Consider the following 25,274-nt stretch of genomic DNA (forward strand, 5'->3'; position numbering starts at 1 on the left):
ATAGCATATATAAAAGTTTTACCTGTCACAGTAATTTTCTTTATGCTTTAACGGGCTTGAATGTACACCTTTGTCTCATTTAGTATGACTCGGACCTGTGAATATGCAAATTAGTCCCGCCTCTACTCAAATGCACAGCTCGGACATAGACATGAAAATGCGAATTAGTCCCCGCCTCCACTCTTTCGCACCACTTCGGACCATAGATATATATATGTAAATAGAGGCTACATTCTGCAGTTTCAGACACATAAAGTTCGATTTTAAAAATGCATACGTGAACTGCATGTTTGCAGCACTAATCTTTAAGCGCTTATGTTAACAGTTTAAAGCTCACGTTAACACACGCGGTTTCTGCATTTCTGATATTAATCTGGAGTACCTATGGAGTAGTATGACATCCTTTATATCTCTGAAGAGTCTTTAGTTTAATCAGATTTATAAAAGAAAGATTAGCTTTACCGAATCTTTCCGATAACGTACGAAAAAATGAAGAAGGAGGAGTTATAACACGGGAGGAGCGAGTACGAGTCATGCAACACTATACAACACTGTTTTAACTTATGATTCACTACATGTTCGTGTCATTTATATAATATACACGCGCCTATTTCCAACATAAGACAGAAGTCTTACTTACCACGTGTAACTCGTCATGAAAATCCACCGCATCAAACACACACGCAAAACTCCGCTGCTAATCCGGATAATAAACTATATCCATTGTTTCCATAAGGCTGGATGTCTTCTCCTTACATCCAAAAACACACTTCTTGTTGTGCCATTGTTGACTTTTGAAATTAAACAAAGCTGAGTGGCGTGATAAGCTGTTAGCAAGCTCTAGCGTCTCCCGCTGACTGACGGCTGGGCGGGGTTTTCCGGGGGAAGTTTTCCGGCGGAAGCCCATATAAAGAAGTGATACGTATCGAAAACCCCTGAAACGTCAGTTAGAACCGTAATCGAAAAAAATTAGCCGAAACTTGTACGAACCCTGGCGAAGTGCATTCGGCACAGAAATACTCTGAAACACGCCCAACTGCATTTTTGACACTTTGCCTACGTTTAGCATGAGGAAACAACTCTATAACTGTGTTAATAAGTCAGAATGCTTGAAATACCATTAAACCCCCCCTTTAAAGCACTCACCCTGCATGTGTGAGCAGCACAGAAGCAGAGCTGAAGCAGCAGTGCTGTAATCTCTTACACATAATATCTTTATCTCAAACTACTGATCCATGCATTCAACTCTTACATGATTGTTGTCTCCAATTTTATAAAGAAAATACCCAGCAACGGTGTTGAATAATAAATTTGCACATGGCTTGTTTTAAAACATTAAAAACACCACATAGACCTATAAACAACAATAAAAAAACTAATTTCCCCCTCAGGGGGACTTTAACATCCCTGATATTTACTCGAGCATACATGTACTGCAAAGCTACAGGCAACATTATGCAATATCCAACCTGGGCAGATGCAATACCTGTGAGAATGATGTTGGGGATGTTCCCATGGCTGCTATAGCTTAGCTGCTGTGTGTCCTGCAGGTTGCCGTGGCTACCGGTCAGGTTGAGCATTGCGGCCTGCGAGTAGTTTAGAGTCGATCCCTCTGTGTACAGACTGTTTGAGCTGAATGCATTCTCAATCATGTTGAACTGCTCTAGCTAAAAAAATTAAAAAAAAATAAAAAATGTAGAATGGTACAATCAAATGTGATGTAGATTTAGAAAACACAACCAAAGGAAAGGATAGTATGAACTTTAATAATAAACTATTTCAATAAAAAAATATTAAATACTAATCTTGGCACACTATTAATACCAGAGTAAAAACTATTAAAAAGCCACTCCAGCATTACAAATACATAAGTAGTATCATATTGTCCCAAATACAAGACAATATTTTTCACGGAAATGCCTCTCAATAAACAATAAGGTCTAAAATTTCAGCTAGGCAATCAATCACTGTACACCTGCAAAAATGCGGTAGGTGGTGCCAAATACACAAACAAGTTCACTTGGATTGAAGCGACCTGATAAACTGCAATTGTTTACAGTAAGGCAGATTTCTAATGTAAATGAAATATTAATAGGCTGTGTTTTTTAACAATGAGATGAACAACCTAGGCTAATTGTTATAAAATCCAGATGGACTACAGGTTATATATGGTACTGTATGCCATATGAAAGTATAAAGAATGTGGGGAACCAAACTGGTCCCCTTAGGCCGGTGACACACTGGATGCGTGGCGTATCAGTTGCGTGGCGGCTGCGTCGCGTTTTCTGTGTCTGTACATACCAGAAGCATGCCTGACTCTGCGCTGACGCGCTGCTGTTGCTATAGGTGACGTATATTTTGGCTGGTAACGCTTCCAAGACGCTTGCGTGTGGCGTGAAAAATAGGCGTCGGTTCTATTTCTAGCAAGCACGCGTTTTCCGCGCGGCTCGAGCCGCGCCTGAGACGCGCGTCTCATGCAGGCAGTCTGCAAGCTCTAACCTGTTAACATGGAAGCCGAATTAAAAACGGACACGCCACGCAGCTGAGACGCTTACGCCACGCATCCAGTGTGTCACCGGCCTTAAACTTATGAAAAGTATTTTCAAATGAAGGTATTTTCCTTATAAAGACAAGAGTTGGTCTTTAAAAAGCATTTTGGGGGGGAGGGGTCCGTCTTATATTCGGGACAATATGGTTTTACATTACTGGCTTTCTTTCTTTTCTTTTAAATGCCATTAAGGCTAAATTTCTTTACTGACTGACTGAATGTGTCAGCCTCACAACAGTAAACAACAGTCACAACCTTAAAGGATTAGTCCATTTTCGTAAAGAATAACTAAACCCCTGGTCTGAGCCTGACTCCACCCACTGCAATATTTGAAAAATGCAAGAAAAGTGGGCAGATCCCAACGGAGATAGAGGGGACGAACTAAGTGTGTGGTGAGATCGTAACAAGGGTGTGGTAAGCTTGAACCTGCTTACGTCACGAGTCATTTCTTGGACCCAACATCCAATAGGAAAATTCAACTGCAGTAGCCACCGTTCAACCTGAAGAGGGCAGCACTCAGACGTTTTTACACCATATATTGTAGTATTGAAACACTTTATATCCAAATCTCAAAAAACAATGAACAGCACTAATAAAGCATCATTCTTAAAGATCATTAACCAAAAAAAGTTGGTTTAGGGTTTAGTTACTCTTTAAAAAAATCCAGATATTTTTCTCACCACCATGTCATCCAAAATATTGATTTCTTTCTTTGTTGTTTAGTCGAGAAGAAATTATGTTTTTGAGGAAAACATTTCATTTTTTTCTCATTTTAATGGGACTTTAATGGACCCAACACTTCACAGTTTTAATGCAGTTTAAAATTGCATTTTCAAAGGAGTCTAAACGATCTCAAACGAGGCATAAGGGTCTTATCTAGAGAAAGAAAAATAAAAATATGCACTTTTAAACCACAACTTCTCATCTTCCTCCGGTCCTGTGACAAGCCAGTGCGACCTAACGTAATACATCATCATGTCAAGAGGTCACGGATGACGAATCGAAACTACGCCCCAGTGTTTACAAGTGTGGAGAAAGAGGACTGTTCCGATGTTATTATATGTTGAATAATACAAATTAATGTCTTTGTGTCAGTTTATTGTTTAAAATGGTCAGCAAATGTGCGTTTCATATATGTAACACGTCACCTTCCCACGTCATTATGCAATTACGGGAGGTTGCGCTGGCTCGTCACACAGCTGGAGGAAGAAGAGAAGATGTGGATTAAAAGTGCATTTTTTTTCTTGCCAAAAATGACTATCGTTTCGCTAGATAAGACCCTTATGCCTTGTTTGGGATCGTTTTTTAGAGTCCTTTGAAACTGCAATTTTAAACTGCATTAAAACTGTTAAGTATTCGGGTCCATTAAAGTCCATTAAAATGAGAAAAATTCTGGAATGTTTTACTCAAAAAACATAATTTCTTCTAAACTGAACAAAGAAAGACATCAACATTTTGGATGACATGGTGGAGAGTAGATTATATGGATTTTTTTAAAGAAAATTGCCTTAACCTTTAATGGTTATTTTATAGTAAGACAGTGCCCCCTAAAATCATTTGGGAATGATAAGCGATCCATATACATACATACATACATACATACACACACACACACACACACAAAACTGGAGATCTGGCATTCATAAAAATACCCATTTTAATGTCTCAAAAAAAGAAATGTAAAAATATATGGTATCAAAAACAACACTGCGAATAAATGATGATTACTGTGTCAAAGAAAGCTTTTGTGATACTTAAGCCTATTATCTCAAAGCTTTCACAGCTGCCCTCTAGTGGTCAGTTCACGAAACAGAATTGTACCTGAACAGGAGGCACAATTTTTCTCAAATTTAGGTGAATCAGATCATAGTAAGCTGGAGTGATCCTAATGCTCCACTAAATGCTTTATACATGTGTGACCTGTGGCTTGCTGGTCACTGATGGTCTAAACAGCTTAAACATAACTGAGGTTATTTATACACAGTGCACAGTGATCTCACCTGTTGAGACAAAGCGCTGGTCTGCCGGGGAGACAGCTGCTGGTCATAAAACGCATCACTGAAGACACTTCCGAGAATGGAGTGCTAAAAGAAAAACATATTAGAGAAAAGGTTAAATATGATCACTTACTCTCACACGGCCATTAAAACAATATATCGGACCTCACATTTCACAAAATTAAGTTCTGCATCACTAGAAAAATGACGACGATAAAACTGTGTCAAGATGAAACCAAGCGTTTAAGCTCATTTTCAAAACAACACGTTGCTTGTGTGCTGTACAGAAATGTTACACCTTGTTGAAACTCGATAAAGCATTCAAAGTCAGATTAACCAACACCTGAGGCTAAGATCTCAAATCAGACATCCCCATTCCTGTTATCAATCTTAGACTGATTATCATTTCAGATCTGTAATGCTTTTAGAGAACAACAGGAGAATGATTAACAGAAGAGAACACAATAAGCCAATAATACTGAAGAGAGTACAACTAAATATCACTTCCTGAATATGATACAAAAACTATTTAAGACTCTCTTAATCGAGAATTTCATCCGAGTTTATACAAAATGAAAATCTGTTTGTGTGTTAAGGGATTTGGCTGTGGTATATGACAGAATGGCTATTCATATAAACAGGTATTGTATATAACAAAGCCTTGCTTAAATGGATGGCTCACCCAAAAATGAAAATTCTGTCATCATTTACTCGCTTTCATGTAGTTACAAACCTGTATACATTTCTTTATTCTGATGAACACAAAAGATATTTTGAGAAATGTTTGTAACCAAACCGTTCGTGGACCCCATTGACTTCCAAAGTATTATTTTTTCCTACTATGGAAGTAAATGGGGTCCACGAATGGTTTGATTTCAAACATTTTCTGAAAATATCTTCCTGTGTGTTTATCAGAACAAAGAAATTTATGTGGGTTTGTAACACCCCGAGAGTGAGTAAATGACAGAATTTTCATTTTTGGGTGAACTATCCCTTTAAGATAGCAAACACATTTTTTTTTTGCTATGATGCTAAAAAAGCCATTCAAATAATAACTATTATTGTATTATTCATGTAATTAATTGATTATCGAGTCATATATGGATCATACATGCCAACAACGTCGTCTATATTCTATGGATATATTGAAATCTCTTAACCTGCAGAGGGCGCCATGATCACGATGATTGTTATACAACTCTGCTCAACATATCAGATAATAATTTAATTTTGCCAAACTATACATCAGTTAAAAGGCTTTGTCACTCAATATCTAAAAACCACTTATTATGACAAAAATGCTACAGCGATTTAAACTTCTTAGTTACGTAACAATCCTGCCATGCAAACCCGACGTGGAAGGTATGACCTTGGGTATCGCAATGAACAGTAATGTTTTAATTTATATGTTCTATAGTGTTAAAAATAGTGATATATTTCACAACTTTCCTTCACATTTTACCAAAAAATAATATATCTACTTTCCATTAAATTGTTTGCTTTGTAATGTCATCATTTGCATATAATATATTGGGTCAGTTTCCCGGACAGCGCTTATCCTAGTCCCAGACTAAAATGCATGTTTTATCTTGCACTGACATATCTCAATATACATCAGTACCATTGTTTTGTCTCAAAATGCACATCAACAAAGTTTTATTTAAGGTATGTTTGTAAAAACTACTTAATGTCCTAAAATAATGTTAATGTAAATAATGTGGGGTGGTGATGGCGCAGTGGATAAGACACTCACCTTTGGTGTGAAAGACCTGGGTTCGAATACACTGTGACATACCATTGTGTCCCTGAGCAAGACACTTAACCCATAGTTGCTCCAGAGGCATCCGACCTCTGATATATATGGCAATTGTAAGTCGCTTTGGATAAAAGCATCAGCTAAATGAATAAGTAAAATAACTAAGGCCTAGTACTGGTTTAATCTAAACCCTGTCTGGGAAACTGTTCCATTGTGTTTTAATGACTTAAAATGGATGTGCAAATTGCTATTAATATTTAATCATATTTAAGTTACTACTTTAGTAGTTTGAGTTTATTTTATACAGTGATGGTAGTCGACAATGTTGTTCTTCCACCTTAAATGTAAACTGCCCTCGCACAGTTGACACAAGTCCTGTAAACTGTTGAATAATCATAACATGAAATTGTAAAAGGATTTTTTTAAACTAAGTACTAAAGTACAAAATGTAATTTTCGTAACAGGTGTAGTTAAAGGTTCAAACTGACACTATAAAGTAGCTCAAAAATCACAATATAAAGATGTGTTGGTGAGAGAACGTATAACAACAACTTTAATTTCACGGAGTACGTTTAAACAATATCGCTACTCAGCACGATACACACAAAGACTGAGTAGAGCTCAGACACACAGCAAAGCAGCCGGGATTAGAGAGACTGGGGGACACGACTAGACTGGGACACACAGAGCGGTTATAAGGACAGTTTCCAAAACGGCTCCAAACAAAACAAACTACAGGGAGGAAGCAGCGGCTGCTGGATTCGCCCTTACTTGAGGCGAGCCCCCGGGAGAGAAGCCTTGATTGGAGACAGGAGAAGTCGGAGACTGATTGGCCGAAGACCCCACCCTACAGCGGTACTGCTGGAGGGAAGAAGCCTATGTGGGACAACACCAAGTTAGACCACCAGAGCCCCTGTAGGGGACCTCTGAAAGGCAACTGTCATGATTTGTCAGTGTTACAAGGCCTGTGCCTGTGTCATTACCAACTATGTTTTGTAATAACAGCACTCTGTAATCAGGACATTGACTTATCGAATTACTGCATCTTCATAAAAACAAGTATTTCTTCACAGAAGAGACCATGACATGGGTAATATCACGTAGAGTACTGTCAAGGCTAAGCAAGTGTTAAAACCAAAATAAATTACTGAATGAAAGTCTTATTTCTTAGGCACCACAAAAACAGTTGGTAAAAGTCATTATTTGCATTGTCATTCAAAAGTCTGAACATACATCTGTATTCATGATTCTTTTAATCTTATTATATGTTTTTGATTTCAAATTTAGATTTTATTTATACATTTATATTGTTCCTGTAAATGTCTATTGGAAACTAAAGCCGGGTACACACCACAAGATAATCAGGCTGAATTTAGGTCGCTTTTCTTCTAATGACAATCCTAGGTAAAGTCCCAATCGTCTTCGTGGTTGCGCCAATTATCTTATCAGATTTTCCTGTGTTATGCGGTGCGATAAGAGCGTCTGAATCTGCTTGGAAGCACGACGGGGCCGCTCCAATGGCAAATCGTTAAAGGCGGGGTACACGATCTCTGAAAGCCAATGTTGACATTTGAAATCACCTTAACAAACACGCCCCTACCCCAATAGAATCTGCACCTTCTTTTGATAGACCCGCCTTACACATTCGCAACCCAGGTAACAATGTCGGTTAGTAGACATGCCCCTTACTGCTGATTGGCTACAAGTATGTTTTGGTACTCGGCCCGACTCCCTTTTCCAAAGTGTTTTTTAAAAATCATTCACCCCGCCTTTAATATTGAACATGTTCATCAGAAATCCGGTTGTGTGGGAGAAACCCTGAGGACAAACACACACACGCTGTAGATTGTCACATGAACTGAAACAATACCCAATCAGAAAGCGAGCAGATTAAAGATGAAACCATAACAACTACATGGCGCACAGTTCAAAGTAAGATGGGCATCAGAGATGTAAAAAGGCAGTACATTGTATTAATGGCATTTCTTTGTGCCCACTGCCTGCCATTTTTGTTTACTGTGAAGTCACGTTTGGACGCAAGAAACATTGCGAGATCTTCGCGAGATTTCCTGTGCTTTCAGCTGAGACTCAGCTGTTTGTGAAATTAATCTGATGGTGCGTGATGTGCTATCATGACCACATAGCGGCATTTCACACACTATAGGAACAAGAGTGTTAAATCGTCGATTCTCTTTCATCATGTTTGTAGTCTCTCACATTTTGAAATTCTGATAAGATTTTTTTTTCAAAATTGGTGTGTACCCAGCTTAAGGGGCGATTTCCCAGACAGGGTTTATCCTAATCCCAGACTAAAATGGATGTTTGAGCTGCTTTCATTTAAAAAGTCCTGTTTAATTTCACATATTACGTTGACATTGTTTTGTCAGGTATGTTTGTAAAAACTTCTTAAATGACCTTATATTAATAAGGCCTTGTCTTGGATTAACCTAAACCCTGTCCGGGAAACCGCCCCTAAATGTTGAAGCAGCTGTTAAAGCAAAGAGAACCAGTGGCCAGCATACATGACAACAATTTTTTTTTTTAAAAAAACCTCATGAAGTTGGTTGAGATGAGGACAGCAATAATCTAGGCAAAATTAAAGATGACTACTTTGAGGCAAAAATAAAATATGAGATTGGTTTGATTTGCATAGCTCTGATGCACATTATTATCATAGTTCTCGCTTTAAAAAAAAACCGTAGCTAAATAAGCTCAAATCAAATATCATTTTAGCTTAGTCTGAATGGACCGTACGTTCCCAAATACTAGAAAGCAAGGAGCTAAAGGTGGAGTTGAAATGCGATCTTACCGTGTTAATGTCAATGCCCACAGAGGTCTGTGTCTGGCTGCCTGATGAAGGTGGCAGCTGATTGTTCTGCTGGAGCTGAGGAAGTCCACTGACCCCTGACTGTGTGGACGGCTGACTGAAGAAAGCATACTGAGCCAACTGCTGCTCCAGTGTCATGGTGTCTATTGTCAGCGACTATTTAACATGGATACAGATTGAGACAGCCTTTTAGTATCACAAACTGCATTGGTCACCAAGAGTAACTGCAGATAAACTTTGGAGATTTGCATTAATCAAATAAGACAAAATATGGGAAAAGAGTTGTTTTAGTATTTAACTGCAAATCTGTAATTTACTATTTGCATTGTATGTACATTATAACACAGATTATTATTATAGATATTTAGTTGGTAACAACCTGCAGGTGAAGGTTGTATTAGTAAACATTAGTAAAAGGCATTAACTAACATGAACAAACAATGACCAATATATTTTTTCAATATGTATTACCGGTAATTCTTGTTAATGTCAATACAGTTATTCATGTTAGTTAATGGTGCACTAAAGTATTAGTTAATGCTAAAATCAACATGAACAAAGATTAACAAATGCTGTAGAAGTATAGTTTATGTTAGCCAATGCTTGTAAGCCAATTATTGTAAAGTATTACCATTTAGATTTTGTTCCTTTAAAACAAACCGAATGCATTAAAGGTCACGTTCTTTCTGATCTCATTTTTTCAAACTTTAGTTAGTGTGTAATGTTGCTATAATAGCATAAATAACTTAAAGAAAAAAAAGTTATTTAAAGAGGGCTGTTTTAAATAAAATCTATTGGCACACTCATTAAAGCATGATTGTTTCACAACAAAGAATACCAGATCTGCTATTGTTTAGAGAAAAAAACAACACTTAAAGGTCACGTTCTTCTTGATCCCATTTTTCAAACTTTAGTTAGTGTGTAATGTTGCTGTTAGAGCATAAATAATACTTGCAAAATGCTAAAGCTCAAAGTTCACTGCCAGGCAACATATTTTCTTTAACAGAATTCCCCTTTCAAAGCCTACAGCGAATGGCCGGTTTGGACAACAGCCCTCTACTTCCTGCTTTAATGACGTCAGTAGAACAGTTTTTTGACTTAACTCCGCCCACAGGAATACGTCAGTCGCCAGCTAAGCTAACGGCAAAAGCTGCTATCGAATCACAACACACGTTGTGTTTTTCTAAAGGAGTGACTTCATAAAACAAGGAAGACATCGGCCAGTTTTTAGGACAGTGACAACAGCGCTACACAGATAAGTAAATTGTGTGAAAAATACTGCGTTTTTTTACACATGAAACACATGTTATATTGCGCACTGTAAACACAATCAAAGCTTCACAAACACAGAAAGAACGGGACCTTTAACATCTCAGCTAAACATGTCAGACAATTATTGATTCATTTCATTAGTTACCCAAGCTATTTATATCAAAGTATCTTTTATTAATACCACGGTGGCAGAAGCTGATACAAATTTTGGTATCTGCAACTGTCTATTGCGGTCATGGCAAGAGCAAATGTGAACTGAAAAAGCAAAATGACATTCCCGCTTCCCACTGCCTGTCATTTCTCACCCTTACACCTGCAAAGAATCAAATGGCTGTTCCCTCACATACAGACCTCGACCAGACACCTGAAGATGAACTGAATGTTCCCCTTATAACACCAACCCAAATGAGTGCAGACAGATCATTTCAGCAGATGGAGGTATAAGGGCAGTGTTACCTGAGCTAGAGAGAGTGGAGGAGAGAGGGTGGGCGACAGCTGCTGGAGACCTGGATGCTGCTGAGAGTCTGTGTTGAGAATAATAGGGACCACATTCTCATGTCGGCGCTGAACGCTCACCGTCGCTGTGGTCTGGGCTGATGTGATGGAAAGTTAAAATACGGCATATGTTTTCGGTATAGATAACAGTAAGCGGGGTTGGTAGCAGCAGCTCATTTGCATTTAGAGAGACACATACACAAAAGCAGCACTTTTTCCTGCAAACCCAAAAACAGGCCTTATCAATATGGTAAAATAAATTATCTATAGCAGGGGTTGTCGATCTTTTTTACTTTAGGGCCCCCCTACTGCCTAAAACAATATTTGAAGGCCTCCCAACTCACAAGTTCTACCAAGTAAAATATACTACAGCTTGGCAACTAAATACATGTATATTTGTTACAAAAATTATTTTAGTCGTTTTCGCTTATTTTAATGCTTTTTAAGTCATCTTGAGGCCCCCTGGTTAAGAACAACTGATCCATAGGGTATTTGGACCTGAAACTTTACGGACACATTCTGGGGACACCTGAGACTAGGTGGCCGTTTACACTTGGTATCAAGATGTGTTTTCATCGATCAGATAACAAGTGGACAAGAGAGACACATTCTGTTACCACCTGGTATTTAAATTAGGGCTGGGATAAACGATTATTTTTTTAACGATTAATCTAGCGATTATTTTTTCGATGCATCGATTAATCTAACGATTCATTTTGTCAGTCCGATTCGACTTCGATTTGATTCGATTCTCGATTATCTCCCCATTAATTAACTAATAGCAAGTTATACATGTTGATTTACATATCTGAATGTAAACATTTCAATATATCTTTATTGCTCTTAAAATTTCAAAATAAAAAAAGACTATAAAAGTGCAAAATAATGCATTCTTAGACAGAGGTAGCATTCAATAAAGCATTTGTACTGTACATACTGTGCAGTTAAGTAAACGTATAAAAATCTCAAGTTCAAATTACTTTATTTTACATGCATTTATGAGCAAAACCTCTTCAATGTGCCTTTTGATGGTCTGTGTAATTTTTATAACTAGATTTGTTTAATCCACATTGTTTTCGTGCTGTTCTAGTCCATTTAATGACAGATATAAACACAATTATAGACTTAAGAAGCACATATATATTATTAAATCTCTTTCTCTTAAGTTTGTTAAGATAGATTAGGACTCATTTACTGCTGGACAGAGAGTGAATGAAAGCGCAGTCTTCTGGCAACAGTGACATATTTCATTGCTTTCTGTTAAATTGCTCAAATGACTGTTTAAAACACACTTGGCATCACATTCATGATTTTATGGTAAAATGACACTTTTTCGCGTAAATCCACAAGCATTTAAACCATAAACAAAGCACTTTCACTTTAATTGAGCGTGAGCAGCGCAGCAGAACCACGCAGAAACGATTGCAGCACTGTTGCTACAGAGCCGCCCAAGTATTTGCAGCTGGCTCCGACCTCCGTTTATATCCGTTTCGAGCCGCGAGCTCGCACTGCTCATGCGGCGGGGTGCATGCTTGTTAACATGGGCGCTGAAAAAACCACGCGCCGCGCGGCCGCAGGCACTGCTCACCCTTGCTGTGTGAAACGGGTGTCATGAGCAATTCAGTCCCCCCGAGCAGTCGTGAGCAATTACTGAAGCCAATTGCGTTGCTACTACTGCGCCGCCTTTTTGGGTCTGACGAATCGACGCGCATATTTTGCGTCGACGTATTTTTTGCGTCGACGTCGTCGATTACGTCGACGCGTTGTCCCAGCCCTAATTTAAATCCATCTCTTTTGTCCACTTTTGACCGCCTCTGTCCGGATTACTGTGAGGGGGTGGTCTGTGGAGACTGTGGGCGAGTCCCAGTGTTGTCATTTAAACGCGAGCGGGAAAATGACAGGTTGAAATGAACGCAAACTAATATTATGTCAGAGTCCACTGCTTGTGTTGTAAGTGAACATGCTGCACAGTGTTTTATACATGTATATGTTAGAGCTTTCTCTGATATTTCAGCGCAATTGATGAAATAACATTGCGTAAGCGGAGATCAGCTGCTTTAGTTTTATCAATGAAAGACATCTAAATGTAGTTGAAAGTGGACAAGCTCAAAAAAATTTTGAACACCATTTACATCTATCTTTAGCATCGTACACTTGTGATCCAATGGACGAAAACACATCTTAATACCAAGTGTGAACAGCCTTTGAGATTAAATCTTGAAAAAAAATTTCATATTAGGTGACCTTTAAAAACACAGGATGGGTGATTCTCACGAAATCCAGACTTAGACGGTGTCCAGCATCAGATTTTTTAAACAGCCCTTGAAGCCAATTTTTTGTTGCACATATAAGATTAAGGTCTGAACTTACTATAACCATTATTTTTAGAGGATTTAAAATATTTCCTATATAATTATTTACATTTTTTAGATTATCATTATAAAAAATTATCATTACCGCAACATGATATTACATTAAATATATGCATTTACAAACTCATGTTTCGGTAATGAGAACTACAAAATTTAACTTTTATCTGGAGAGAGGAAAAAAGAACTGGTTACCTGGTAGCCATCTTGAGTGTCACAGTCAATTATGTCCCTTCGAATTAATTCTTTTTTGGAAAATGTTAGTTCTTGGAGGGCTTAAACAATGATTGAAAATTGTTGCGGAGGATGAGAAAATTGGTCTTGGACACATTTATATTCCTTATCAGTCTCTACATTTACCACTGATCACCAAATACCACATGTTTCTTTATTGTAAATGTTTATAGTATAAAAAGCACTGAAGGTTTTTATTTTTAAGATTTTTTAATTATAAATTTTTCCATGTCAAAGAACCCAAATCCAGTCATGTACACAATGCGGTATTTTGTATGTTTGTAACTGTATGCTTCTTATTTTGATACTCTTACTTTGCCTTTACATTTCTTATCAAAATGTTTCAAGACACCTCATAAGTCTAATTTTGCCAGAATCACCCAGGACATCTTTCCACACACACAGCATATATTCTAGGTATATATGTTGTAATACATTTGGTAATGTAATTACCTTGGCTGGCAGAAGTGAGGCCCATGTGAGTGTTGGCCAGGTTGCCGGTGCTGTTGGAGGTACTGAAAGTGGAGGAGTTATCATCGGGGTCAAGAGGTGTGGGGAGTGGAGGGGGGATCTGGATGTTGGTTAGGTCTGGCAGAGAGCCGCCGGTCATTTCTGCTGTCATTTCCTGATCTGGAGATGGAAATATGCTGGGAAAAGGAATACAAGGGCTGTTAGAAGTAACTGGAAAAGCCTCATCCACAAAAGCTCCTCGTAAACAAGGTAGGTCATAGTTTATTTTATGCCACTGGCTTAATTACATCTATGTCAAGTAAAGCCTACCACAGCTATCAGACTATCTTTACCCACATGACAAGATACAATCAGTACCCAATCAGTTAAACTTTTCCATTGGATTTTTTAGCTAACCTTGAAGGGAGGGTGCAATGTTAATACTTGGATTGCCCTTTCACCTTGTAACCACCAACTGATAGATACCGCAAGGCCGTTCCACCTAACCTTAACTTTACAGTTGACTTCAAAAGGAAATATCTGATTGCACATTTTATTTCTTTAGCACTTTTCACAACATGTTTTGTAGAAAAGCAGCTTGAGATAATTTTATACACATACATATTATATTTTAGAACAAATTTCTTTACAGATACTGCCTATTTAGCAAACTAAAGCTGACTGTCTACAAATAGTCTCTAGAGGACTTCATATGAATAGCTTTACCAACAAAACAAAAAGGAAGCAGGTATCCCAGGTTATGTCATTGTGACCCCAGTGAGCAATCCAGTGGTGATTGTGGCAAGGAACCAAAACCCTAAAAGGTGAAGTGGTGGAGAAACAAAAACCTTCGGAGAACCCAGGCTCACTCATTTAGACTCAAATCTTTAGATAGTCTAATCTTCCTAATTTTATTAGAAAAATGTTTTTAGCTATTAACCAAGCAGCAACATGATCTATCAGATGAAGATTGAATGAAACCATACTTACTTAATTCCAGGTATTTTGTTTGATTTGGGCCTTGATGAAGTGTTCTATAAACAAATGATGCATGAAACGTCAACAAAAGGACACATACAAACTACAGTAAAGCAACAGATGTTACAATGTACCTTTTTATGATCCCATATCTGTTTTTGACCTTCTCTGTCAAAGTCACTCTCTGGTTCCTCTGTTCCTGGCATAGTGAGAAGAAGAACTAGTACATAGAGAGGGATGAAAGCATACAGTGGAGCAAGTGTGGGCACAATTCTATAGGTTATAGTTTCCTATAGACAGTTTTATCAGACGAACGGGTGTTGAAACAGTAACACTCCTGGGGTCTCGTTTATAAAGCGTTCCCGCAAAGGTTGTGATCTTTAAAAAAACAACTTGACGGGAGAATGGGCTTGCAGGGTGGGATCTGAGGATGATTCATGTACGCACACGTGCAGATGATCTGTGATTTATAAAGGGAACATTGCTTTGTTTTATAAGTCTTAATATTTTTTGTCATACCCCATCTTTGGCTTTTGAGAGCGCGTAAAGTTTTAGTAAGGATCCTATGCAGTTTTATAAATGAGACCCCAGGCCCAAAGTTAACTTCTGATCTGTGCTTGTTTATCAGTCTGGCTTAGTAACTAAACTGACCTCTGGAACAAATACCTTGTGAAAAATATAATGTTTCGGTTTCCAAAAGACAAGGGGAGGCAATGAGCATGGATCACCGCTGTGCGGATTTGGCAGCCAGGCAAGAATTTAAGGATCTGTAGCCAACATTGTATACATTCATTTTACAAAGTAACTTTAGTTCAGTGTAATGGTTGATATGCTTAGCTATGATTTTTAACTTAAATCATTTATTTACCAATATGTGGCTGCTGTGTTCGCCGATTTTTTCCGGCATTATTTACAGACAGAGAGCTGGAAGCAGCAAGCGATCGCAGGTCAAGTGACTAAAACAACCAACTTTCCATGACAACATCGAAAGTTCGGAATAACAGCTGATCATAGCTGCACAAAAAGAGTTTTTATTTCTCATCTCTCTATATAAATTACTTGTAGTAGTAAAGTGCTAGAAATCAATATCCTTTGCTGATAGTTCCTCATTATTGTGGAGAGTGCAGTTCATGGTTCCATAGCACCCTCACCTGTTTTTAGTATTTGTTAAATATAGTTTTTTTTTGAAGTTCAATAAATGTTACTTTTTTTAAAGTGAGACTTGTAACATTTGACATCATCGTGTCATTTTTATGATGTAAATTGAGTGAGCAAAAGCAGTATCAGCTCAAAATATCGGCTCAAGAAAATTGGCAGCCTGTATCGGTCATCGGCTAAGGCTGATGAATCAAAAATCAGTATCGGCATCGGCACTAAAGAATCCATATCGGTCGATCCCTAATCTCTAGAAGGACTCTGTTGTTATTCATTCTTAGCTGGAAGTTAAGTTTGGGCCACAAAAGCCGTTTGTTTATGTTGTTGCTGCTGAAACTGTCTAAGCATTCACAATTTCCGCTCTTTATTTAAATTCTAACAAAGACAAAAAAATTACACTTGATTAAAGGCAAAATATGTCATTTTTGTCACTAGAGGTTGCTAATCAATAATAATGGCGTAACTTGGTGATGCTGTGAAAGATTGTGGAACAATGGGAGTTATGCCCTGCATCCCAATTTGCTTACTATGCCTTGTACTGTTATGGGAAAGTATAAACATGTGAGTGCTTTTAAACAAATGGGACATACTAAATCTTATTTAGACTACTATTTATTGATAGTATGGGAATTGGGAATCAATCTGACAGGACTAACAAATCATGCTCATAGATGACACAATAAAATAAAGTTATATAACAGCAAGATTATAAATGTTAGCCCACAGCATGGTTTGATGCACTAGTGGATTTTGGGAATTTTTAATCCAGGAAAGTGCATATTGTGCCTTTAAGTGACAAGAAAATTGATGGAAAGCAAAATAAATACATTATCAACCTTGTTTTGTCTGCAAATCTTGGGAACCTCCTGCAAATCCATCTTGTGGGTTTTGGTTACAAGTGCTCTGGTGCAGGGCAGAGTCCGAGTTGGTCCTGCAGAACCGTAATGAATCAATGAAGACACAGATGAATAACAAACAAAGTTTGAGAATTAAAAAAAGTTCAGCAACCTACATCCAAAGGCATTTTTTCCAGCTCCGCTAGAGCTAAACATTTGATTTTTACAGTTTTGGAATCCATTTAGCTGATCTCCCGGTCTGGCGGTATCACTTTTAGCATAGCTTAGCATAATCCATTAATCTGATTAGACCATTTAGCATCGCACTTAAGAGTTTCAATATTTTCCCTATTTAAAACTTGACTCCCAGCACCTGAAAATAGTCCTTCTTGGTAACTTCCAATAGCAGAGGATTATTATGGGGCAGTGCGTAATATCATTGCGCCTCCTGCTGCCATGTTACGCTAGAATGAGAGTATAGTTCCTAGCCATATCCGCCTAGAAAATTGAAAATTAAAATTTTCCGTCGGTCTTAGTACACAATTTAACCACAGAAGTGTCAAGTTTTAAATAAGAAAAATATTGAAACTCTTTGGTTATTTCTCAGCGCGATGCTAATGGTCCAATCAGATTCAATGGATTATGCTAAGGTATGCTAAAAGTGCTAGCGCCAAACCCGTAAGATCGGCTGAATGGATTCCAAAACAGTAAAAATAAAATGTTTAACTCTAGGGGAGCTGGAAAATGAAAAAAAAGTGGAGTGTCTCTTTAATAACTATCATTAACGTAAAAAAATCATTTGGGGCCAGTTTAGATTAATCCAGGACTAGGCCTTAGTTATTTTAGGACATTTAAGTAGTTTTCACGAGCAAACCTTACAAAAACATTACAGGTGTGCATCTTGAGACAAAACAATGGCACTGATATGTTAAGTTATGGCAATGCAAGGTGTTTTCAAATTAAGGCAGATTAAAACATGTATTTTAGTGTAGGGCATGGATAAGCCTTGTCTGGAAAACCACCCCTTGAAGTTTACATTTTAAGCAGCTATGAAAGACAATTATTGACATTAAATACAAACAGTTATAGGTCTTGTTGGTCGTACACATTCAGCACATGCAAACAAATTGTGCAAGAATAAACTCTCACCTCCTCCAGCTGGTATCAGGTGGGGGTGACAGATAAACTGAAGCATATGGGCAGCTATCAATGTGAGAAACAACATTAAGGAAATTATATTTTCAGAAGGAGTAAATCGATCAAATCTAAACACTGACACAAACTGGTAGAAATTAGAAACTAATATATTTTGGTATGCTTTGCCTGTCTTCATTATTGAACAGACTCCAATAGGATATTTGACGGCCATGTTTGTCCACAGAGAGAGGTCTACGGTGTGGAGATGTGATGCGATTTCTGTCTCGATAGACCCTCTCCACCAGACCGTGGTGACGAGTGGCTCGACTTGTGTCCAACTCTGAATTCTGAAAAGGAGTCTAGCAAATACCAGCAAACATACAGAGTATTACATACCTTAAAGCACTACGTAAACATGAAACATTTATTCATATCCATACTGTATACATGTACTGACCTGAAAAGGAAGGTCAATGGCGGTGTTTCCAATCTGATTGACATTTGGCAAAGAGCCACCGTAGTATTGGCCTCGGTTCTGACCGAGCTGTAAATACTGTGTCTTCTGTAACTGTAACTGCAAGAAAACAAAACAAGCAGTCAATAAAACTGAGAGATACTGAAAACAACTTTTATATTTCCAAACTTATCAAATATTTATAATTTGATTCTGAATAGGGTTGTCTGTACAGAGGCAGTTAAAGACTTGTCCTTGTAACCTAAGTTTGTGTGTAGCCACACAGCAATTCAACAGACCCCAGTCATGTAGTGATGGCCGTGCATATAGAAAAGCATGCATGAATGCTTTGTTAAAAGATGAGTCACATATTAAAGTGTAGTAAAGTTAACATTCAATCTGTGCAAGTCAAATGAAATATATAGATATTGATCCTTGTAATAATCCCCGTGCACAGCTTCTACTGATGTCAGACATAGCATCCATGCTTAGAATACTGCTAGTGGTTAAAAAAAATGCCAATAAGACCAATAACAGCAAGTACCCAAATGAGGTGCAAGACTGAGCATCACTCTGAAATTGGTAATATTGCGTGTGACTAAATAAGTAACGATAACAACAATCCTGTCATCACAGTTGCTATTGTTTAGGGAATAAGAGACTTGCGGAAAGCAAAGAATGCTTAACATTGCATTGTGTACAAAAATATTAGCCACCATGGTAAATATGAGCAAAGAAAGCTGCGAAAATAAATCCAATGTTTCTCATTTTGAGCTTTAATTAAAAAAATTAAAAAAATCCAAAAATATGTTTCATTGAAGATAAACAATTGAAAGTATGGGGGGAACACTATGAAATAAATGTTTTTCTTTAATACACACTGGACACAATTATTGTCCCACCAGACATTTTTACGAGTAAAATATCTCTGAAGTATATTTCCGTTGAAATTAACCTTTTATGCGCACACCAAGGTGACTAGAAACATGATGTTGTCAAGTCATAACTTCCAGTTTCACGAGAGAATAAATATAAACACAAAGCTGTTCAATTCTGGGATCAGAAAGCTTTAAAAAAATAATAAACTAAAGGAAAACAGTACCTCCATTGTTGTTTGGGACACAGTTTAAGAAATCCTATGCTCTCATGCAAAAACAACTCTGGGGGTTCTGCGGCCATATGAAACCAAAGGGAGATTTTTTTGCAGCGAGAACACAAGATGGCTTTGGTGCACACAGGGATTAAAAAGTGCTCCATGTCTACAGTTAAATATACCACCAGACCTAATTTTATATCAGAGGTCTTGTACATTTTATTCAGATACATGGTTTCATGGATTATATCAAATAGTAACAGATAGAAAAAGAAAAAAACTGACTTGCTCTGCTAAAAATCTTATAATGGGTCAAAATGGGAAAAAATGGGTCACTGAACACAAAATCAAGGTTCTGGCATAATCATCCCAGTTCACTGACCTGAACCATACAGAAAAAGACTGGAGTGAACTGAAAAGGATAGAGCACCAACATATGAAGGGTCTGGAGAAATTTTGTATAGAGGAATAACCTAAGATCACAAAGATCCATGAATTCTTTAACCTCATTGAACATTATAAAAGATGTTAATCCTTGCAAATGGAGGTAGCACATAGTGTTAAATGAAGGGGGACGATCATTGTGGCAAACGTGTGTTTGAGAAAAGCATTTTATATGATGTGATCCCACCTTTTTCAAATATTTTTCATGAATGAAACATTAAATTTTTGTGATTTTTTTTAAATTAAACATAAAGGAGAAACGATTCAGATTTATTTTACCAGCTTTCTTTGCTCATATTTACCAAGGGTGCTAATAATTTTGACTTCAACTGTAACGTTACGTTGTGCACACATGCAGACTGGATCTCTTCGGTAAAAATAACACCTAAATATTTCAATGCAAAATTGTCCGACACTGTTACACAACACTGGATATGGCCTTGATCACAGCCCATACAGTAATGTGGGCTGTCAAACACACATGCTCAATCCATTCACAATGATCCATTGCAGCTGTAAGCAGGGCAACTTTTATAAGGCCTCGTCGTGACAGTCTGTTTATCACCAAACATCGTCTAGAAAAATGCTCTCCATTAATCCTTAAGCCCAATGACAAACATATACGAGAGAGGGGCGTTTGTTATTGTTTACGTCTCGACAGGCGGGTTCCGCGCGTGTCGTATCAACACAAATTGTGCCCCGCGTCTCGGCTTCATCATAAATGTTGTGATTAAAGAGAAAACAGGAACTTACACGGGCAGCCCGAGTAATACCCAGGTCTTTCATCACCTCTTCAAACGCAGCCGTCTCCTCCGCTTGCTTCTGGTTGTGCAGCGCGATCTTTTCGCTGAATTTACGCGGATTGTTCGAGGTCGCCATGTTTCACTCCTCCTGCGCTCCACTCTGGTTCAATGAGAGACGCTGCTGCGTGCGCGTCTCCGTGCGCGTGGTAAACACGCACATCTGGAGCGCGCGCGCGAATTTAGAGAGCGTTCTTTTAAACCAGTGGCTCTGTCTTTTTTATTTTAACCCCCCCCCCCCAATAATGCACAACAATAAAGACCCCTCCCATTAACACAATTCCTATCAAATAAAATATAGAGATTGGCATATCTTAAAATATATACATGTAATAAACAATAAGGAATTTTAAAATATTATTTTCCATTTTTCCAATATTTTTTAGCTTATTTTAAAATATATTTTTAGGAACCTTTGACAAGTTTATTAAGAAACACGAAATTATTATGCATCGCTGTATAAAAAAAATATTTAGCACCTCTATGTCAAACCTAAAACCCAATGTACTCCAGATGTTAAAGATAGTTTATTACACTGCTCTCTAAAATATTAACGTTAGATTCTGATTGTCCAGTCGGGACATTCGTTCTTTTCAGGTAACAACCGCTCAAAATTATTAACACATGGTAACCCGATAGTGCAAATCTTTTTGACAGGTACAGTTTAATATTACAAATAATACACATTTTTTTAATTGAATTAGTACAATAAATGTGTATTTTAATAACATATTGTATTGCATTGTATTTGCAAATTAACCAAATAATGTGTTCGTGACATTTGAACATCTTGCCTTATCTTAAAACCTCACGGGAGGTCTGTATAATGAGCAAAATATTTTAAATCAACATTTAACGCTCCTTACCCACTTATGAGGTAAATAAGCCCCTTCAGTGTGATCACGTTGCCTCCGGTTACAGCAGTAGTAACAACATAAACAAACAGCTTTCGTGGAACAAACGTAGCTTCCGGTAATTTTATGCAAAGAATCAATAACAATAGAGCAATTTTAGAGTAGTTTTTTTTCTGATGACAAGCCAAAAAAAAAGACAAGAAGTAGCTAAATCATAGCTAAAGCGTTTTTAAAAAACCACACTGAACCTTACTGTGTAAAATGTGTACTATATAATGTTAACCACAGATCGGCTGCCAAACCTCCCTTCACACAGTGGAGCCGTCCCCCTCATCTTTAGAAAAAATAACATTTGTTATTTTCGACAAGGTATTTGTTCCAGAGTTCAGTTTAACCACTAAACAAGACTGAAAGTTAACTTCTGACCATCGCGTAACCGAGACAACACAGGTGCATCTGATAAAACTATCTACACTCTAAAAATGGCTGGGTTATTTTTGACCAATAATGGGTAAATATTGGACAGAACACATGCTGGATAAAAAATTACCCCGTGCTAGGTTAAAAATGACCCATGTTGGGTTGTTGGTATGCAACCATGGGGTATAATAACCCAGCAATTGGGTTAAAATTACACAACATTGGGTACATTTTAACCCATCATGTGTTCTGTCCAAAATGTACCTATTATGGGTCAAAAATTACCCAGCCATTTTTAGAGTGCATACATTATTTCTTACTTAACCGTTTGCTGAATAATACAGCAGGTTTGTTGATTTCAAAAATGTGATTTGTGAATAGACTGCTATCTAATGTAATGTATTTGTTTCAGGGTCACTCTGCCCCAGCTTAAGGACATTGAAAAAACGGCCATGTAAAATGTGTTGCATGCACTCTTGTTTTATTACTTATTCCCAAAAAATAGAAACATTAGTCATTGGGGATGCAGAGGATGGCCAAATGGAGCAAGGGTCAACGATATAAACAATGTGTTATGTGTGGAAAGGAAGTCATTTACAGGCACCAGCTCGAGTACTGTGTAAATGTTTAATAGAGAAATAGAGAAGTTCTGTTTAGGTGAGATAACAGCTGTTTTGCAATAAGTGTGTCAGTTTCTTTGCTTTTCCTTTCATCTGCCGACAGCGAAAGATTTTGATCCCATCTCAAACATATTTTTTCTTGATTCTTGCTTGTTGACATTTTTTAGTTGTTCTTTCATTTCAGTTACCGGCCTGAAAATAAAGATAAAAACAAAACTAGAGAAACAGAAGGTGAATCTGCTTAAGGGCGAAGCAGCTGTTATTATATAACTAATACAATGAAGAACCTATTCAGCTCCTGTTTAGTTGCGGCTTCGAGCAAAGTTAATAGTGGAAAATCCAGTTTTTGAGTTTTGGCTGTACTGAAGTAAAGCATGTCTGTTTTGTTTGATCTACTTTTGAATGAACAGACAACAATAGCAATTTAAAAAGCAAATTACAATAAAATGAGAAAAGGCAAACACTTTCACAGGCAACCCATGGAAAATCCATTACATTTATCTTGAACGACAGTGCATTCATGAAAATTGTATTAGTAGGTTTTCTGAGAATTGAACCCATGGCCTTGGTGTTGCTATATATAGAGCCAGCCTATATCAGCATGGTTATCAAAAATATACAGTTACGCTGTATTTCATCATCACACTCAGCCTACGGACAAAATAAGTTGTAGTGTTTTAAACAGCAGGGGGTGATATATATAGTATATATATACACACACTGTATATCCTCTTAAAGGTCCAATGGGCGGCTCATTGCATTCTTTGACAGTAAACTTCATGACATACAACAACTCAAAAACAAAAAGCTAAACATACAATAAACACAGAAGGTACAATTAGTGTCCTTTTTAGGTGTGTTTTTTTTTTTGTATTTAATAGGAATGCTAAGGGAATATTCACAAGTTATCAGTATAGCGAGTTTTTAACTTATTATTGCTATACTCTAATACTCTAAGGGGTGGTTTCTCGGAAAGAGATTAGACTAGTCTTAGACTAAAATAAATGCGAGAGCTGTCCAAACTAAAAACAACTTGCAGTGACATATCTCAAAATACATCAGTGCTCTTTGTTTTGTGTCAAATTGTCCACATGCAGATAATGTTTTTAGTAAGGCATGATTGTTAAAACTAGTTATATTTCCTAATTAAACTGAGGCCTAGTCCTGGCTTAAATTAGGAAACCACCCCTAAGTCTTATTGAAATTACTTTGGCATTATTTTATCCTCTTTTTTTAACAACGTGGACATTTATCACCACAGAAACTTGTGAACAAAATTAGTACTACTGTTGTTAGTTGTTCTTGCAGTGTGAGCATAACCACGTTCCTCATTTTCAGAGAGGATGTCTGTAATGTCTATCAGTGTTATACCACAACACATCAACTGTGAAACTTTCACGCTTCTACTTTTGAGCTTCAGTATAAAGCTGAATCAGTCTTTATATGGTGAACCTTCTTTCCTTTTTAGATTCCGTGATTAGTCGACCATAATAAATTGATGGGTAAGTGGAGATCACTTTTGGAGATAAACTCATAATATTATCAAAACACTTTTGCTTTTATAAGGTTTGTAATTAATATTTTGTCAGAATATATACAAAATATTTAAAGAAAAAGTATCACACTTGGCATTGATCTATTACCTCCAATAGTTTCTCTCAATAATTTAATTTTTTTTAAGAGAAAGAAAGCTGTTTACTAAATGATACATTTGAAGTACAGGAAGAATGATTGTGTCGGGGTGTGAATTTCCAGGTTGCATGACTGATTAAAAGAGGAACTTTCAACAACTTTTAGCAAAAAGAAACTGTACAACTGCCTGCTAGCTGCGTTGAAACAGGGTGAAATAGCTTCACCTACACAGTGTGGTAAGATTATTATAATTATATACAATTTCGTTTAACTTCTAAGGTTAATTTAGGTTACTACAATGAACATTATTACTGACTACGTCTTATGTTATACATTTTAGTGTACTTGAAAGTGCTTCAAATACAGATAACTTTCACTTTTATTTTAGAATTGTGAATATTTGATTATCATTACAATAACATCAACTTTTTTTCTTTTAGACCATGAGCAGAAATGAAAGTTGTTTCTCAAACAGTAATTCAACAAATCCCTGCAACAATGAGAACAATCCAGCGCTCGGACTTGCTGTCGGTTTGCCAATTTTCTTTGTGGCTCTACTGGTGGTGGGAACAGCAGCAATACTGTGGTTTCGGCAAAGAAAATCAGTTAATATTTCCGTATCCGATAAACTAAAGACCCAAGAAAAGAGCCAAGATGGGAATTCAAGGGAGTCTCCATACAGTGGCTACGCTGGAGGACTTCAGCCTTCACCACAGAGCCCAGTCTATGAGAACTTTCAAAGTGGAAAGTGTGCTACTCACGAATTTCAGACGAGTAACATAGAAAATGAAGACAAAAACGGGTAAAGTACTAAATCTTTTTAATTAATAATCATCCTCGGTAAAGTAGAACATGGGAAAATGGGTGAAAGGGTGTTTTATGTAAAAACTGAATTTCCTGCGA

At 37.3% G+C, this 25,274-nt stretch overlaps 1 protein-coding gene across 4 annotated transcripts in view; it reads right to left on the reverse strand.

The window, feature by feature from the left end:
* Positions 1-20,981, reverse strand: part of crtc1a (CREB regulated transcription coactivator 1a) — a 26,696-nt gene extending 5,715 nt beyond the window's left edge. The window contains exons 1-13 of one of the 4 annotated variants that reach the window (XM_065276299.2): positions 20,799-20,981; positions 18,512-18,628; positions 18,241-18,413; positions 18,067-18,120; positions 16,918-17,012; positions 15,061-15,125; positions 14,939-14,982; positions 13,952-14,145; positions 10,857-10,993; positions 9,111-9,284; positions 7,073-7,177; positions 4,549-4,632; positions 1,487-1,667 (exon numbers count right to left, since the gene is read on the reverse strand). In XM_065276299.2, the coding sequence (XP_065132371.1) occupies positions 1,487-1,667; positions 4,549-4,632; positions 7,073-7,177; positions 9,111-9,284; positions 10,857-10,993; positions 13,952-14,145; positions 14,939-14,982; positions 15,061-15,125; positions 16,918-17,012; positions 18,067-18,120; positions 18,241-18,413; positions 18,512-18,628; positions 20,799-20,924 (1,549 nt within the window). In that variant the 5' untranslated portion in view covers positions 20,925-20,981. Of the gene's footprint in view, positions 1-1,486; positions 1,668-4,548; positions 4,633-7,072; positions 7,178-9,110; positions 9,285-10,856; positions 10,994-13,951; positions 14,146-14,938; positions 14,983-15,060; positions 15,147-16,917; positions 17,013-18,066; positions 18,127-18,240; positions 18,414-18,511; positions 18,629-20,798 lie in introns of all 4 variants that reach the window. The other 3 variants (XM_065276298.2, XM_065276300.2, XM_065276301.2) reach the window with 3 other exon arrangements.
* Positions 20,982-25,274: the final 4,293 nt, after the last annotated feature.

Source organism: Paramisgurnus dabryanus, chromosome 6 (assembly GCF_030506205.2).
Source record: "Paramisgurnus dabryanus chromosome 6, PD_genome_1.1, whole genome shotgun sequence".
NCBI lineage: Eukaryota > Metazoa > Chordata > Actinopteri > Cypriniformes > Cobitidae > Paramisgurnus > Paramisgurnus dabryanus.